Here is a 17,400-nt window from a genome sequence, read left to right as displayed (position 1 = left end):
ACCACTTGAATTATCACTAACTGCCGCAGTCATCACTCAGATAATCGATGATTCACTTAAAAGTAATGGCGGTTCCAAGGGAAAATTTTTTCTGCTATCATTTTCTGATGCTGCTTGGTATATGGTAGCTGCTGGAGGAACATTGCAAGTTAAGTACTCTAAGCTCTTTAATGTGACCTGCTTCTCCCACCTACTGCACAACTGTGCTCTAAAAATAAAGGCTTTCTATCCTGCAAACGGACGAGTTATTGCCGCCGCCAAGGCTGCATCTTTAAAAACAAACACCGTTGAGAGTAATTCGAAATAAGCGGATACCCGTCTCATCCAGTAGTGACCAAGTGGAGGTAGCTGGTAGGATGCTTGCGATTACTATACCAAGAAACTTGCAGAAGTTACAAAAATTGTAGAGACTTTTGAGAACGAAGACATTTTGGTGAAGAGAGCGAAATAAGCTGTGCGAAACCCTGAGATCATGACCAACCTCACACAAATCTGCTTAAACTATCTGCAGTTAAAAGAATTGATTTTAAAAATTGTATCAACAACCTTCACCATATATGATGCTTACAAAAACCTCAAAGAATTGAAATTCAACAAAGACCCATGTTGCATCATAAATTAGATTGATTTTAGATTCAATAAAAACCAAATCAATTCGGTAATTCAGCTAATGAACCCCAAAGTTTCATCCCAGAACTATGCAGATATGCAACAATGCCAAGCGGCATCAGCTGTAGAATGTATTTTTCCGATGCTGAAAAATGTCTTTCTAAAACAGGAATCTTTTGTCTACAAATATAAAGCATTATATATTGTACGATAATAAATTTCCACAATTATTACTTTTTAATTGCTTTGATAATACTCGTATATCAAAGTAATCAAAACTAGAGTGAACTCCCTAATGTTTATAGATTTATTAATAATAATATGATTAAAATGGGGTTAAAATTTGTCAATAAAGTTTTAAAATAAAGTTAAAATGTATGAAAATAAGCTTAAAATTAAACAATTTTTTACGTTAAACCTGTTATAGTAGATAGTACCTACCTGCTATAATAGAGTGTATAATTTTCCTCATGAAATAGGAAATATTGACTTTACTCTTATCCGATAGTGCATCCATTTCGCTAAGCATGTTATTCGCTTGATTTTCAATTCGTTTTACGAAACAGTTTAAGATATTGTAATTGAATGATGGCTTCAGTATCTTTGATGAGTGGACCCATCTTGATTTTGGGCTGAAAATATCAGTGCAGAAATATATTTCAATATTTTATTTATTAATTATTTATGTCATGAAAATGTAATTAATAGCAAATTTTGTGGTGGGAAATGAAACGTAAATTATTGTTGATGTAATTGTTCTTTAGGAAACGTAAACTTTGCTTGATGTAATTGTTCTTTTGGTTCCTACGAACCCTGATCTAGCAGATCTAGGGTGAATATCAGTCAAGCTAGGAATATCCCATATAGAATCTTGGCTTGAAAGAGAATAGTAACTTAATTGTTGACATAAACCTAAGATTTTATTTAAACATAGTAAGCTACATGATCTTTCCCATCATTGACTAAAGAGAAAAAGTTGGCAGCTTTATACTCCCATTATTAATATGAAGTGTACGAACTTATTTACTAATTCGCTCGGGCTACTGGAAATAAAAGCATTTTTCCAATAAATTATATGCAACCGTTGTTGTTGGCACTCCGTCGCTTACGACGTCGAGGGTTTCAGTTGATCCGATCAACGGAACAGCCTGCTCGTGAAATTAACGTGCAAGTGGCTGAGCACTCCACAGACACGTGTACCCTTAACGTAGTTCTCGGGGAGATTCAGCGTGATACAGTGTGACAAGGCTGGCCCCTTTGAATTACAGGCACAACAGAAACAGGAAGTAAGATTGAGAGAAAGTTGTGGTGAAAGAGTACAGCAGGGTTCGCCACCATCCCCTGCCGGAGCCTCGTGGAGCTTTAGGTGTTTTCGCTCAATAAACACTCACAACGCCCGGTATAGGAATCGAAACCGCGATCCTATGACAGCGAGTCCGCTGCCCTCACAACTGGGCCATTTTGCCTCCACCCAATAAATTATATGCAACCATCTTACATAGATAAGAACACGTTTGATTATGCAATCTTAGATGCACTATGGCTCATTAAAAAGACACTATGACCACGACTAGAATTTCTTTAATCATAATAATGGCCTGCATGAATTCCAGTAAAGATTGGCTCTTTTCAGTAACCTTCAAAAACGCTCTGTCCAGTGCATTGATCCATTTCTTGCTTTTATACTATCTCTATCATCTTTGCTTTCTTTGATGCTTCCAATTTAAGGTTTACCTTTTCAGATATTCCCATTAACCTTCTTAATATATAATCGACCATTCTCAGTTTAAATCACACGATTTGTTTTCCAATGGGTTCTTACTTGTATTTCGAGTGGAGATCTTTGTTGCACACGATTTCAGAATTTAGTACTTCACCTCTCGTAACAGACTATATCCTAGAAGAAAAGTGTCATATTTTAAAAATAAAATGAAGAAATCTCATCACCAATGCTTCAGTCTTTCGTGGAACTGTAGACCACAGGTTTCCACACAAATACGACTGCAGAAATTGCAGAGAATATCTTTGTTAGACATGGTGTAGTGGACCTTGCATTAGGTTTTTGTCTTTTCATGTTCGGTGTTTCTTTTCAGTTCGATTCTCCAACTATTATTTTCATTCTACCATTTCATTAAGATATCATTTCAAAAGTCCTTATAATGGATTTTCAGGCAACCTCTTCGAAGGCTTCCACATTTCCATTCGTGGTAGTACAGAGCCATGGCAACAAGAAGTGGTCTCTTTTCAGATGACATGTCCTACCCAACGCAGCTGTGATTCCAGTATAGGCTCAACAACAGCACCCAGAAATAATGCAAATAGCATTGGTATTAATAGTGTTTTACAGTATGATATCAGGAAAGCAGATTGAACAGTTTCTTCCTAGTGGATACACATTGTGACACTCCTTAATTAAGGTTAAAATTTACCCGGAAATTCATCTCTTAAACAGTGTCTAATAAATCCTCACTTTTTGCTGTTGAAATCCTTCGTAAAGTTGATGGATGCAATGGAAAGTTAGATTCACTCCTTGATAGCTTTTTCCTGAAATTTTGCATGATAAAGATCATAGCGTTGATGGTCCTAGATATACGAGCTCAGCACTGACATTCAAGAAAATTTGCCCGTATATTTATCAATAGCTCAGTAGTTTTTTTTTCCTTTTTTTTCCATAAAATTTCTCCTACAATGAAGTAAATTGAATTCTTCGCTAATCTCTAGTCAAGCAGGTCAATTTTTCTACTGCGAATGATAACTATTATTCTATTGTATATGCGCATCCTTGAAATATTATCGAAAGTCACTAAACTGCTAACATACTCTAGTGCAGCCTTCAGCAAAATTCCTTCAAGACTTATTTATAGGATTACTTGGGAATGCTGTTAGACTAGTTTTCCTTGGTTTAGCAAGAAAATGGTAGTTACAAGCCAATCCATTTTCGGCGGTAGAGCCTAACTTGTAGTTTCCGATGTTGCATATATTGCATTGCCTTACGAGAGATCCTAATACAATGCCCTGATATTTATTTATTGAGTCATATAAATCCTCCTGGCGCATCTCTTGTCATCGAATAATTAGGTACAAAAAATAAGATACAGTTCGATTTCAGCAGAGCACATTTCACTTTCATTAGCCTATCGGATTGAGCAACAGGAAGTGATACTAATTTGTTGACAAGAGTATTCGCGATGGCAAGGCTAACACCAGCTTTACTTCATCTATCATTCTCACTTTCTAACCAGAAGTTGTAGTCTTGCATTCGTAGATTATCGGGTCCTCTCATAGTTACTCATTAAAGTCTTTCGGGTTTCGATATATCAGACATCGTTGTGGCATTTTCACAAACATATTTGAGCTGGTCAGTATTATGTGTTTACTCGCAGCACTTCTGCGAACCAACGATAACACACACACACACACAGACACACACACACACACAGACACACAAACACACACGCACACACACACAAAACATTAATGTGAGCAGCTGGGCGCAATATAATCCTAATAGACACATATATTGCTAGAAACAGCAGTTAAACCACTTATAGCTGTGTGTGTGTGTGTGTGTGTGTGTGTGTGTGTGTGTGTGATAGTGCATATTTCATATATATCTGCTTGAATAAAAGCTTCCGAGGTGGTGCTCTAGCATGGCCGCAGTCCATGAAGCAAATATTTAGAAGATAAAAGTAGTTAATTTGTTACATACCTCATCATCACACCACATCCTAACCAGGGGCGTAAAAATTTATACAGCGAATGTTTGTTCAGGTTTTGCAGACTTCCCAGTACATCCTTAAATGACAACAACACAAAATAGGTTAAACAAGTTACAAGAGAGAATTCTTTTTTACAAAATGAAAAATATTGATTAACTCCAGTAGTCATCACCTCATATGTTTTAGTTGTAACAAATATATAAATTACAGAGATGTACTTGCATAGCAAATGACCTGATCTGAGATCGTGTGCTGAAACAAAAACAATTGCAGCGTGGAAGGTGTTTGTTTATAAGCGATTTAAAAACATGTAAAAAACCGTTAAATTCACTTCAACATTTCAATTTAGTTTGTCAAAATATTTTCGTCGCTTTGAGACCGCGACCTGTTTACTGACAAAATTCCAGCACGGAATATAGCCTTGTTTTGCGGTTAGGAAGCTCACTTCGCAACAACACAATTTCGAATTCAATGCCATACACAACACAATAACCCAGCGTCTTCCTACTATATCATCCAGTTAAATAATATTTTGCAGTTGCAATTTTGTAGACAAAAACTAATAAGGAGCGTGCCGTATACACCCACATGCGCGCGTACACACACAAACAGACACATGTAGACATACACTTACATACATACAAATTGTAGTCTGTATATATGTCTTCATATGCATAATGTACGGCTCGCACGATATGATATAGACCGCCACTTGGGGGACGGGCTGCGTATACAGATATTGAAGTAAGTTAAAATGTCGAATCTTTCTAATTTCCAAAAGTGACAGATTGCTGGATCGCAGATGGATGATGTTTCTAAAACTGTTGAAGTATTAAATGCTTCGCGAGGTACAGCCTCTAAAATCACGTTGGTATTCCAAACACTAGTGCCCGTGCGAGCAGAAGAGACAACTCGGAAGACCTTCAATCAGGTGGGAAGATGTTTCAAGACAAGTGCTTCAAATAACGTGGAGGAGAATGGCGAGAGCACGTGAGGGATGGACAGAATGCTGTGGCCAGCGGAACCGACTCGTCGCCAGACAGCCTGGCCGATCCAGGCGATTCAGATAATTCCAAAACTACAGTAAATTCTAACTTTAGCAAGCGTAATTCTGGATGGAACGCAAAGTACAGAGAGAGATCTTAGAATAGTAAAAAGAATTGTCTAAAATTTATTGAACTACAGTAGTAGAAATGACAGCAGAGCTAAACCACGACTTTGCCAACCCTCTGTCAACCAAAAGCGTTCGTAGTGAGATCCCTAAAGCTGGGTACTATGGGAGGGTCTGTAATCGCTGCACATTTCCTGTGATGCGGGAAAAATGGTATCTAGACTTTTAGACGTGGTCAATTCATCAATGGAACAATGTCATATCTTATTAATCATCAATCATCTTTTTCCCCACTTCGGGGCACATTTTCATCTGGAGAAAGCCGAGAAAAAGCATTCGATTCTAACTTCTTAGTCCCTACTATGCAGCATGGAAGTGGCTTTTTAGATCTATATCACAAAGTTAAAACCAATAATTATGTGAACATTTTGGTTGATCATGTCTCTCCTTTGGTACAAATATTACCTGATTGTAACGCAATCTTCCAGGACGACGATGCACCAATTCATACGGCTAATGGTATATAAAATAGTTCAAAGAGCTCAAAAATAATTAAATCACTTACCTGAACATAATCATCTCTAAAGACAAAAATGACTGGCGAGGGACCGAACCATACGCACAGTATACCATTTTCCCGGTTTTCATCTGCGAATCGCATAAGTTTTTTATAAACTTCTGAAATATAAAAAAAATCTGAAGTTGATGAATGTATTTACAACACAAAGACGAAATAATGTGTCAGGTACCTTTGGGCCTGCTCCAGAATGGTTCCTGGGTGGTCCAGTTATGTATATATATATATATATATATATATATATAAATCAAAATAAGCAACACGGATTTCAAAGATGATTGCAGTACGCACGTTTCATGCTACTCCATTTATTTAAGTAATGCGAGCATTACATTAAATGCAATATGTAGAGCAATCTTCAGCTGCAGGAAAATGCAGAAAATTACAGTAGAATAGACATATTATAATTGTGGCAACATTTCAAATCCAAGTGGGAGGAAGAATACATAAAAATCCATCTTGACATAGCCAAGTGTATCAGGCTAGTAATTGGTTCTAGGCAAAAATTCTAAACTGTCTCTGATTTTATTGTTTCTTATCTAGTAGTAATACTTTGAGGGACAATCACTTCTAAGGAAAGGGAAGGTGTAAGCATTATGCATGGACAAGGCTATAAAAGATATGGTTATCAAGGATTCTCTGGTCAGAGTGGCAACACACTTATAGGTTGGTTTTTTTTTACTACTATCAAAATGTTGAGGAACTAAACCCTAGGTATATAAGTCAAACAGAGCTTTTTCTTTAGTCTGAATAGAGCATCAGTATTGTTTTACAGATATCAATATTAGTTTAACCAATATTTTAACAATAAGAGGTATGCTAATAAAAACAAAAAGCATGAAGTAATGTCAGTATTGAATTCAGAGGCTATAGATAAGGTGTAAAGTCTAAGGATATTAAGTATATTGGGTTCATGAAAATTATTTTGAATTACTTAAAAACATTATTTTAAAATTTTAGCTGATATATATAATAATACTATTTAGAAGACACATAAAATTTAAGCTTTATTTTTATAAAGTGAAGAAAAATTAGTATAGGATTTATATTAGTTTATGGGTTTACTAAGGTTTAAGGGACAGAAAAGTAGTAAAAAAAAACCAACCTATAAGAGTGTTGCCACTCTGACCAGAGAACCCTTTATGACCATATCTTTTATAGCCTTTTCCAGACTTTGAGAGGTTATAACTTTCAGAAAAATGAATTTCTTTAAATGAAATTTTCTACGCATATAGTATTAACTATGTAGAATACGAATATACAAATATTTCCGGTGAAAGGTTTTTGGAATGGGGGTGGGGGACAATTTTCGGAAATTCCAACGGAGTCCTCTTAACTTCCAGGAAAATTAATATTTTTTCGTGAAATTTTCTACAAATATACCTTGATGTATGTACATATCGTGCATGTAGGAATTTTGAAGGAAACAACTGCAGGTTATTTTTGAGAAGCGTTCCCCTCTCGGTGGTGTTTCGGAGCAAGTCGTCCATATTTGTTTCATTTTTGTCGATTATGTGCGTATGTGCATCCGTAGATTTCTAGACAGTGAAGAGAAGCTGTCATAAGAAAACTTTCGTTACAAATAACTTGCACACGATTTTTTTTTTTCTCAATAGAAGTAAATTCCAAAGTAAACGTTTCTAGTAGAGAAGTAGAAGAGAACAGGAGCAAAAATAGAAATATACACGCACGGTTAAATATAGAAACTATCACAGTGTCGCTTCCCGAAGAATTTTTAAATGTTAGCTTTCCGAAACTTTTTTTTCAATCTTGCAAAAACACGAAGATTAAGAATAAACAGAAAAAGTACACAAATATATTTTACATACCTGTTGTATACGCCGGTTTTGTTTTTTTCACTTTAAAGGTGGATTAATCCCAACAAAATAACAAGTTTAGTCACTGTTTCAGTACGTTTGTGTTCTTCATTGATCTTATGTGAAATCTTGTATTAGTTAAAAAATGTTTGTTTAAAAAAAAAGTATGTCATGTATATGTGTATTTAAAATGTGTATTGCTCAGCAATTTGAGCAAAGAGGTGCTCAAACTGTCTAGTGGAGTACCTCTTCCGCAACATGAATTTTATTAAATACGTGAAAAACAACTCGGATGAGGTACCATAAAGTTGCCGATATTTGCGCTTAGCATGCACCCACATTCCTTCTACATGATTTGTATGTACACCTGTGGCTTCATCCACAAATGAAACTGAGTGGTTTACCGTTAAATGCAGGAACCCTTGCTGCTGCAAATTGCGATAACCTGCCCATTCATCGGTGAAAATGATGCTCCTTGGACGGACATGTTGCCGGATAATGGATTCCAAGGAATCCATGGACCGGCTATTATCCGGGCATATAGATAAAAAGCAATTGGCGGGGTTGTCCAATTCAACCCCACCCAACACCCAAGTGCCGTCGTAGTGCGCACCCCGCCGATACTTTCGGTGCATGAATTTCGATTCATCGATGGCAACTACGACATCAGGGCCGCCAATCATTATTGGGTTAGCAATTAGGTGTTGTGCCAGGATATCTCGGCAGAAATTGGCCCAATCCACCACAGTGGACCAACTCGCAATTTGTAGTTCGTGCATAATTATACGCAAGGGTACATCAATAGACCACCAATACAAAAAGAGCAGTATTGTTTTCAAAGGCAAATTGCTCTTTTGAAAAAACGATCCTTTTCTAATAGAAAAGCGTTTCCGACACTGCCGACCAGTACACTTCCAACTATATCCATCTTGAACTGGCCGAAATTTCGAAAATGAACAATTGTGGCCACAGTCACAGACATGCGCTGCTGCTAAAAGTCCATATCTTTTCAGCCATTCAATGAGATGGTCCTGGTCACGGCTGATTTCATACAATTCATCCTAGCGAAACGGAGGACATTGCATAATATTCATCCTGAGTGGCAACAGAATAAATTCACTTTCAGTGTAAAATTTCCAAAGATAGAGTAAGGTTACCGAGAAAAGGATGCGAGCTAATGATAATTATAGAGTCGAGGGAAGTTGTGTCTTGTAGTTGTAGAAAAAAAAATCGTGTGCAACTTATTTGTAACGAAAGTTTTCTTATGACGGCTTCTCTTCACTGTCTAGAAATCTACGGATGCACATACGCACATAATCGACAAAAATGAAACAAATATGGACGACTTGCTCCGAAACACCACCGAGAGGGGAACGCTTCTCAAAAATAACCTGCAGTTGTTTCCTTCAAAATTCCTACATGCACGATATGTACATACATCAAGGTATATTTGTAGAAAATTTCACGAAAAAATATTAATTTTCCTGGAAGTTAAGAGGAATTTAAGTGGACTCCGTTGGAATTTCCGAAAATTGTCCCCCACCCCCATTTCAAAAACCTTTCACCGGAAATCTTTGTATATTCGGATTCTGCATAGTTAATACTATATGCGTAGAAAATTTCATTAAAATAAATTCATTTTTCTGAAAGTTATAACCTCTCAAAGTCTGGGGGGTAAAACCCTGTAGTTATGCCGTTGGGAAATAATAAATAAAACTGTATCACGGTACCAGTGTAGGATTTAGAGGTTTTGCTTACATCGACCCGTAAATGTAAGACCCTCCTTGTATTTAACTAGCTTGCTAGAAATAGCAGTCAAATTACATTTCAGTTACACGCTACCGTCTTGAAAACAAAAAAATACTGAATAATGTATTCGTAGGTATGAAATACCCGAGAGAAAGACAGCTCCATATCTGGAACATATTTGATCATAGATTCATTCAGTCACTGCCGACTGGAAGCAGTTAAACGTTATTGTCATCATCATAAACTCTAATATAAACACATGGTTCCCCGATAAAGAGGGAATAAATGAGCATGCAGATTTAAAACTGTAGATACACTTAGTAAATTAAAGTGAAGTGAAAAACACAAACCTATATTATCTCCTTGGAGTTGTGGTACATCGCCGACTAGATACCGACTCTTCAAACTTGGTACATTCTTGTAGAATTTTAGCACTTTCAAATAATTTTGTAGAAAATATACAGTGATGGAGACAATTGCAAGTAACAGTAAAGCACAAGAGACCAACATGGTAACACCTCACACGTTTAGATACTGTGTTAAATGTTATGATTTAGGACAGATTAAACTTCAGTTAGGAAATTAGAACATCGGAACGCAATGATATGCTTCGCAGAATAAAAACAACTCATGCAAATGTCGACTACTTTCATCCAATAGTAATGCTTTAAATTATGGTACAAGGCCAACAATTTCGAGGGAGGGGTAATTCAATAACATATTTATTCTTACTTTTTTATCGATCTGGAAATTATGAAAGGCAAAATCGACTTCGGCGGTATTTCAACACAACGCAAAGACGGACAAAATGTCGCTAAGCATTTTTCAAAGCATGCCAACGATTCTACCCGTTCTCCGCCTTAGGTGTGTTTATAATCTTGATCTAGACGTCGTCGTCGGCGTGGTATAGTTACTTTGTGTGTTATTTGTGGTATGTGGAGGCGCAATGGCCCAGTCGTTAGGGCAGCGGACTCGCGGTCATAGGATCGCGGTTTAGATTCCCAGACCGGGCGTTGTGAGTGTTTATTGGGCGCAAACACCTAAAAGCTCCACGAAGCTACGGCAGGGGGTAGTGGCGAACCCTGCTGTACTCTTCCACCACAACTTTCTCTCACTCTTACTTCCTGTTTTTGTTGTGCCTGTAATTCAAAGGGTCACGCTGAATTTCCCCCGAGAACTACGTTAAGGGTACACGTGTCTGTGGAGTGCTCAACCACTTGCACGTTAATTTCACGAGCAGGCTGTTCCGTTGATCGGATCAATTGGAACTCTCGTCGTCGTAACCGACGGAGTGCCAACAATATTTGTGGTATGTTGAATAAAAAATATGCAATGGAAAATATACAATAACAAACTTCATATGTATCCCTGCACACAAATATTTGTGTGTGTTTGTTTGTGTGTTTTCGTTTGTGTGCAGATATGTGCGACACAATATGGATTTTTCAAGATGAGAGTGCAAGCCACTTTAATTAGTAATTACTTGATCAAAAGCTGTTACAAACCTATTTCCATTTAAAACAAAAGTCGAAATGAATTTCATATTTTCAATATCGCAGCTGAATATATGACTACTACTACTACTACACTTACGATTATTCCAGTTCGCTGCCTTAATAATATTAACAACAACAACAACATCTACAACAATTATTATTTGAAATTTTTTCCACAGGGGCAGCTTGGGATAGGTGGGGATGAGTCGATTACATCGACCCAGTGTCCAACTGGTAGTTATTTTATCGACCCCAAAAGGATGAAAAGCAAAGTCGACCTCGCAGGAATTTGAACTCAGAACCTTGCGACGGGCGAAATATCACTAAGCATTTCGTCCAGTGTGCTAACGATCCTGCCGGCTCACCGCCTTAACAACAACAACAACAACAACAACAATAATAATAATTTCAAATTTTGGCCCAAGGCAATCAATTTCTGGGAAGGGGTAAGACGGTTGCATCGATTCCAGTGTTCAACTGGAACTTATCTTTTCGACCCCGAAAAGATGAAAGGTAAAGTCGACCTCAGCGGAGTTTGAACTCAGAAAGTGAAGACAGACGAAAGGTCGCTAAGCATTTTGCCAGTGCGTTTACGATTCTGCCAGCACGACGCATTTAGTAGTAGTAGTAGTAGTAGTAGTAGTAGTAGTAGTAGTAGTAGTAGTAGTAGTAGTAATATTCTTTATTAACCACTGAGGACTCATAAAAGATTGAAGACAGCACGTGACAACACAGCACAAATAGATTTGGATTGAAGCGTGTAAAAACAGAATAACAATAAAATAACAATAAAATTATAGGAATTAGATCCCCAAAAGAGGGAGTTTTCCAACGGCTGCTTATGGAATCTCCACAAAACCACGATCGTCCTGACCTCTATGGTATGTGCCCTCTCCATATCATCTACTCTCGCTCAAGAGCCACTTGCTTAGAGATGGCCCGTTCACTCGGGCCATATGCGCTACATTCACCCGCCTCTTAACAAAATTGCTTGGAGGCAGTACTTCCATCTCTACCCTCACTTTTCAAGCGAAACTTGAAAAAGTTGATGAGTGCTTGGCCAAAGAGTAAAGTGGCTGTCTTCAGCCCTGTCAACTTGGTCCACCACACAACCCTCCCGTTCCTCTAGGAAGGAGATGGGGCGATTTTTACAATGGATAGCCGGATCAGGCAATGCACTCCGGTGACACTACTAAGCCAAGTGTTTCTGGAAGTTATCCATAGGCCCCGGCCGGAAAAGTTTCCGGACCAGACCAGCCAGCTCATTCTCGTCGAGGCCCGGAATCTCCTCGAAACGTCGTCGTACTTGGCAGCCGCTAAACCTCTATAGAACGCCTGAGTGGAATTTTCACCGACCGCATTGACCGACTGACATAGGATTGTGATTGTGTGACGACACTCTAGGTGCCAAGCGTTCTGCATTGGTCTACGCTTGATTCAGGACTGCAACTCAGACAAAGAGACGATCTATGGAAAATCGTGTCTGACAAGCAGCGACCACAACTGCCCACCATTAAGTAAGCATTGGTGATGCCGCAACCTTAGCACATGTCTGTCTACCAGCAGCCACATCATTCCCAGCCCTTTATTCAGCAGGTGTTACCAGCAAAGGGGCCGCCTGTCTAGAGGAACGCATTCGTTCCTCAGAAAGCGGAACAGTACACACTTCAGTTTGGTCAGACGTAAACGGGGAAAATCTCCGTTCAAGCTGACCACTCGAGCAATTTCTTTCTTATGATTTTAATCTACAGTCGCAAGTTCAGAGCAGTTCCGTTCACTCGGACGATTCTTGTCGCATTTACCTACATTCCAACAAATTTGCGGGAAGGCAGCACTTACTTCTCCACCTTCACTTTCAAACGAAGCTTGTAAAAGTTGATGAGTATTTCACTGTTACTTCTTTTATTGACTTCGAAAGGATGAAAGACAAAGTCGATTTCGGCGGTATTTGAACTCAGAACATAAAGATGGACAAAATGCCGCTAAGCATTTTTCACAGCGTGTTAACGATTCTACCCGATCTCTGCCTTAGATGTTTATAATCTTGATCTAGACGTCGTCGGCGTTGGTATAGTTGCTTTGTGTGTTATTTGTGGTGTGTTGAATAAAAAATATGCAATGGAAGATATACAATAACGAACTTCATATGTATCCCTGCACACAAATATTTGTGCGTGTGTGTGTGTGTGTGTGCCTGTGTGTGTGTGTGTGTGTGTGTGTGTGTGTGTGTGTGTGTGTGTGTGTGTGTGTGTGTGTGTGTGTGTGTGTGTGTGATGTATGCAGTCAACAGTTGAGATCTAGAGAGAAGTAAAAATGAAAATATTCAAAAGATAAATATTAGGTTGTCTGGAAAGCTCTGAGCGTTTTTAAGCTAAATCATTTAACGCTTCATTGAAAACACCTGAAATATAACACAGTTAAAACTTTGGCATTGCTAGAAGCGGTAGTGTATCCCTTCTCTGTTCCTGACTAAGAATAGATTTATCTTTCCTTCCAGTTACTGACATTTGAAATGGAAAACCATATATTTCATATTTTTGTTGTAATACATTTTCTTTTTAAAGAAAGAGAAAATGCTGCAAAGACTTGCAAAGGTATTTGTGGAGTTTATGGTGATGCTGCTGTAGGTCAATCAACTGTTTGAAGGTGGTTTGCAAAATTTAAAGCTGGAGAGTTTAGATCGGAAGATCACATTCGCAGTAGAAGACCTTCAAAAGTGAATGGAGATGTTTTGAAGGCAAAAATCGAAGAAAACTAACTCACATATCACGACTAGAGAAGTTGCAGAGGAGTTAGTTTCTAAAAGTAAGGCTCATGAATACCTAGTGGAGCTAAGATACATTTCTTGCTATAATATACAGAATTGCTTGAACCAGTATTCCGTTTGTAATATGCTGCTTTTGAAACAGAATGAAAGCATCCCGTTTTGAAACAACTTATGACTGGAGAGGAAAAATAAATTGTGTATGAAAATGTAGTGAGAAAAAGATCCTGCAGTCTGCGCAAGGACACCCAAAACAGCTGGCAAAGACGAATATGCATGCCGAAAAACCAATGTTTTGTGCTTGATGGCATCACAAAGGCATTATTTATTATAAGCTCCTCCCATACAACCAGACCATTAATTCTGATGTGTGCTGTCGTCAGCTGGCTAATTAGAGCTACTAACAGAGCTACTAATTAGAGCTACTAATTAGAGCTACTAACCAGGCTACGTCAATCTCTGGTGATAGATCTACCCTAACCATTGAAGCATGTTTCCCAAGGTATATTGGTAGAAGTACAACTTCTGTCCATAAAGAGGTTGCCGAGTGTAACCTGGCAGTAGCTACCTCTCGGAAAATCACCTCTACTGTTCCGAACTTCATTTCTCTGGCAAGGTATGAAAACCTCTACCAAAGTGGTTTCAAGGCCTTTTCTACTTGCGTGGTCGTCATTTTTTCCATTTCCCTTGTTTTTATAGAGTACGTTCTATATATTATAGTTTTCTCCTTGGTAGTTTTCAAAATTCCTTGGGGAGGGGACACCTTTACGTCGCACCCCTCCATAGAATGCATTTCTTTATATTTACTCAGTTCTGTTAGTTTGACTTCATTACTGTGACTCTTGGCGACAGCCGCAAATTTCTTTTCTTCACCTGCTCCTCCTCAGAAGACGTAAGCTCCGAGGAGGTGTGGTTTTCGTACTCCGTCGTTAATACTTGTGCTACCCACTTCTGCAAAGAGGGAAAGCGTCAACAGACTGCTATTAGGCAGTAAAACAAGTGTAATAAAGTGTTTAAAAAGCACCAAACAATGGCTTAAAAAAGAACATTTATTGTTGCGAAACAATTTATAGTAGGTTTTGTAGATAGGAAAAGAACCAATCAAAATTAACCATCATACACACATATACACACACAAACGTGCACGTGCGATAGACTAAATGACACATAACATAAGTTCAAGTTGTAACAAATGTGAAGTAGCAATTTCGAATCCAGGAGAAGCTACACTTCATGTCAATACTGTCATCTATTTCTAATGGGAATATACTGGTGTAATACGTTTTTGTTGCATGTAAAGTATTTTCTATGCCGGTAAAGTGTTTTCTTTGCTAAGCGCTAACTCTACACTTCTGAGTCCATATGGACGGTCGTCAGGAAGCTCACTGCAAACTTGCAGGATATTATTCACTTCATTTTCACTCTTTGATGGTTGTATATATTTTGGCTAATAAAGTTTGACACGTCTGATTTGTAAATACTAAATTGTCTAAGGGCTGCAGAGAAATTAAGGTCAAGCTATTCTGAGCACTTTTGTATTTGTAAAGGGAGGATCGTTGTATACGCTTCGGCGATATTTTTGTCAACATAACTCTCGGTTTCTTTTCTTTTAGCGAATTTAGGCGCCGTTGTATAAAATGTTTTTATGTTACTCAAATGATAAACAGACAGTGAAGTTTAATGTAAGTAAACAATTATGTTAGCAATTAGTGGAAACATAATTTTATTGTTTCTTTTAATATTTTCTGTCACTGAAGTGCAACCATGCAGATCGTGCTCGTGTTATACGCATACACATACACTAACATGTGTCTGTTTGAATGTCTGTTTATGTGGGTGAGGCGGAGTGTAAAATTTCTGATATCGCAGATTGACTGCTGCTATTTCAACACAAGCATGTATGAAGCCTACGACAGCGGAAAATCAAACCCAAATATATGCAACACAATAAGGATTTTTCATGATTAGAGTGCAAGCCACTTTAATCAGTAAACACTTGATCAAAAGCTGTTACAAACCTATTTCCATTTACAACAAAAGACGAAATGAATTTCGTATTTTCAATATCGCAGCTGAATATATGACTACTACTACTACTACTACTTGTTGTTGTTGGCACTCCGTCGCTTACGACGTCGAGGGTTCCAGTTGATCCGATCAACGGAACAGCCTGCTCGTGAAATTAACGTGCAAGTGGCTGAGCACTCCACAGACACGTGTAACCATAACGTAGTTCTCGGGGAGATTCAGCGTGACACAGTGTGACAAGGCTGGCCCCTTTGAATTACAGGCACAACAGAAGCAGGAAGTAAGATTGAGAGAAAGTTGTGGTGAAAGAGCTTTAGGTGTTTTCGCTCAATAAACACTCACAACGCCCGGTCTGGGAATCGAAACCGCGATCCTATGACCGCAAGTCCGCTGCCCTAACCACTGGGCCATTGCGCCTCCACACTACTACTACTACTACTACTACTACTACTACTACTACTACTACGCTTACGACTACGTGAGTTCGCTGCCTTAATAATATTAACAACATCATCAAGAATTATTTCAAATTTTTTCCACATGGGCAGCTTGAGGGAGGTGGGCATGAGTCGATTAGTTCGATTAGTTCGACAAAACTTGCTAAACATTTCGTTTCAAGCGGCTGCAATTTTGAGGAAGACTTGAAAGTGCATATTCTCAGAGGAATTTCAACCATGTTTCGAAGTCTTCTACCACAACAGCTCCTTTATAGGATCCAGTTAGCTCAAGACATCATCAGGAGGAACCACTCGGACTCTACTCCTCTACCGTTTTGACGTGGCGCCCCCCCCCTTTCGGAGGTGTCTTCAGGTCTGGTGTTGGGTGCATGTCTTCTTTCTTCTATTCCCTAGCCTCTTCGATGCAGCATCAACGAGTGTCAGCGTCCGACAGACTGTCTTGTCAAATTCCCCTTTTTATACCTGCTGCTAGGCTCCAGCAGGCTGCTCCAGCAAGTTGTCACGTGATACTGTCTAAATTTCTCGCTGCTAGGGTCCAGTAGGCAGCCCCAGCAAGTTGTCACATGACACTGTCTAAACTTCCCGCTGCTAGGCTCCAGCAAGCAGCCCCAGCAAGTTGTCACGTGACACTGTCTAAACTTTAACTGATAATGGAAGGCGCGTAATCTTAGCCCACGCATACTCTAACCGAGACCGTCACCTGTCAATCAACGAAGCCACTTCAGTGTCAGCCTGTCTCACCTAATGATGTTATTTTCCTGCCGGCATGTTATGACTTTCAAGCCATATTTGGTCTTCCCGCTTCAGCCATATATAGAAGCTGGCTTTTTCGACCGCCTCCTGTATCCTCCTTATCAGTTTTCTCAGTTCTGAGCTTGAAAACGCAAATCTTCTTTTGAATAGCGTTGTCATTTTTCTTTGAATCTGCTCCACTTTCACTTCTCATAATGTATGAGGAGAAATATGTTTGCGGGTTAGTAACATCACGCCCTGGAGGAATGAATAAAATGACAGGAGAATATCATCAAATTTATACAAGACTGTTTGATTAAATATTCTTCTTTCTCTCTTT

The 17,400-nt window shown here is 38.6% G+C and overlaps 1 protein-coding gene across 1 annotated transcript in view; it reads right to left on the bottom strand.

The window, feature by feature from the left end:
• LOC106878048 (cytochrome P450 4V2) overlaps positions 1–10,219 on the bottom strand; it is a 29,929-nt gene extending 19,710 nt beyond the window's left edge. Inside the window, exons 1-4 of the mRNA XM_089352132.1 lie at positions 9,933–10,219; positions 6,005–6,117; positions 4,319–4,404; positions 1,051–1,241 (exon numbers count right to left, since the gene is read on the bottom strand). Coding sequence (XP_089208258.1) covers positions 1,051–1,241; positions 4,319–4,404; positions 6,005–6,117; positions 9,933–10,092 — 550 coding nt within the window. The 5' untranslated portion in view covers positions 10,093–10,219. The remainder of the gene's footprint in view (positions 1–1,050; positions 1,242–4,318; positions 4,405–6,004; positions 6,118–9,932) is intronic.
• Positions 10,220–17,400: the final 7,181 nt, after the last annotated feature.

This window comes from Octopus bimaculoides, chromosome 5 (genome assembly GCF_046866305.1).
Source record: "Octopus bimaculoides isolate indiv1 chromosome 5, ASM4686630v1, whole genome shotgun sequence".
Classification (NCBI taxonomy): domain Eukaryota; kingdom Metazoa; phylum Mollusca; class Cephalopoda; order Octopoda; family Octopodidae; genus Octopus; species Octopus bimaculoides.
Note: the sequence above shows the minus strand (reverse complement) of the source record. Positions and strands in the feature narration are given on the sequence as shown.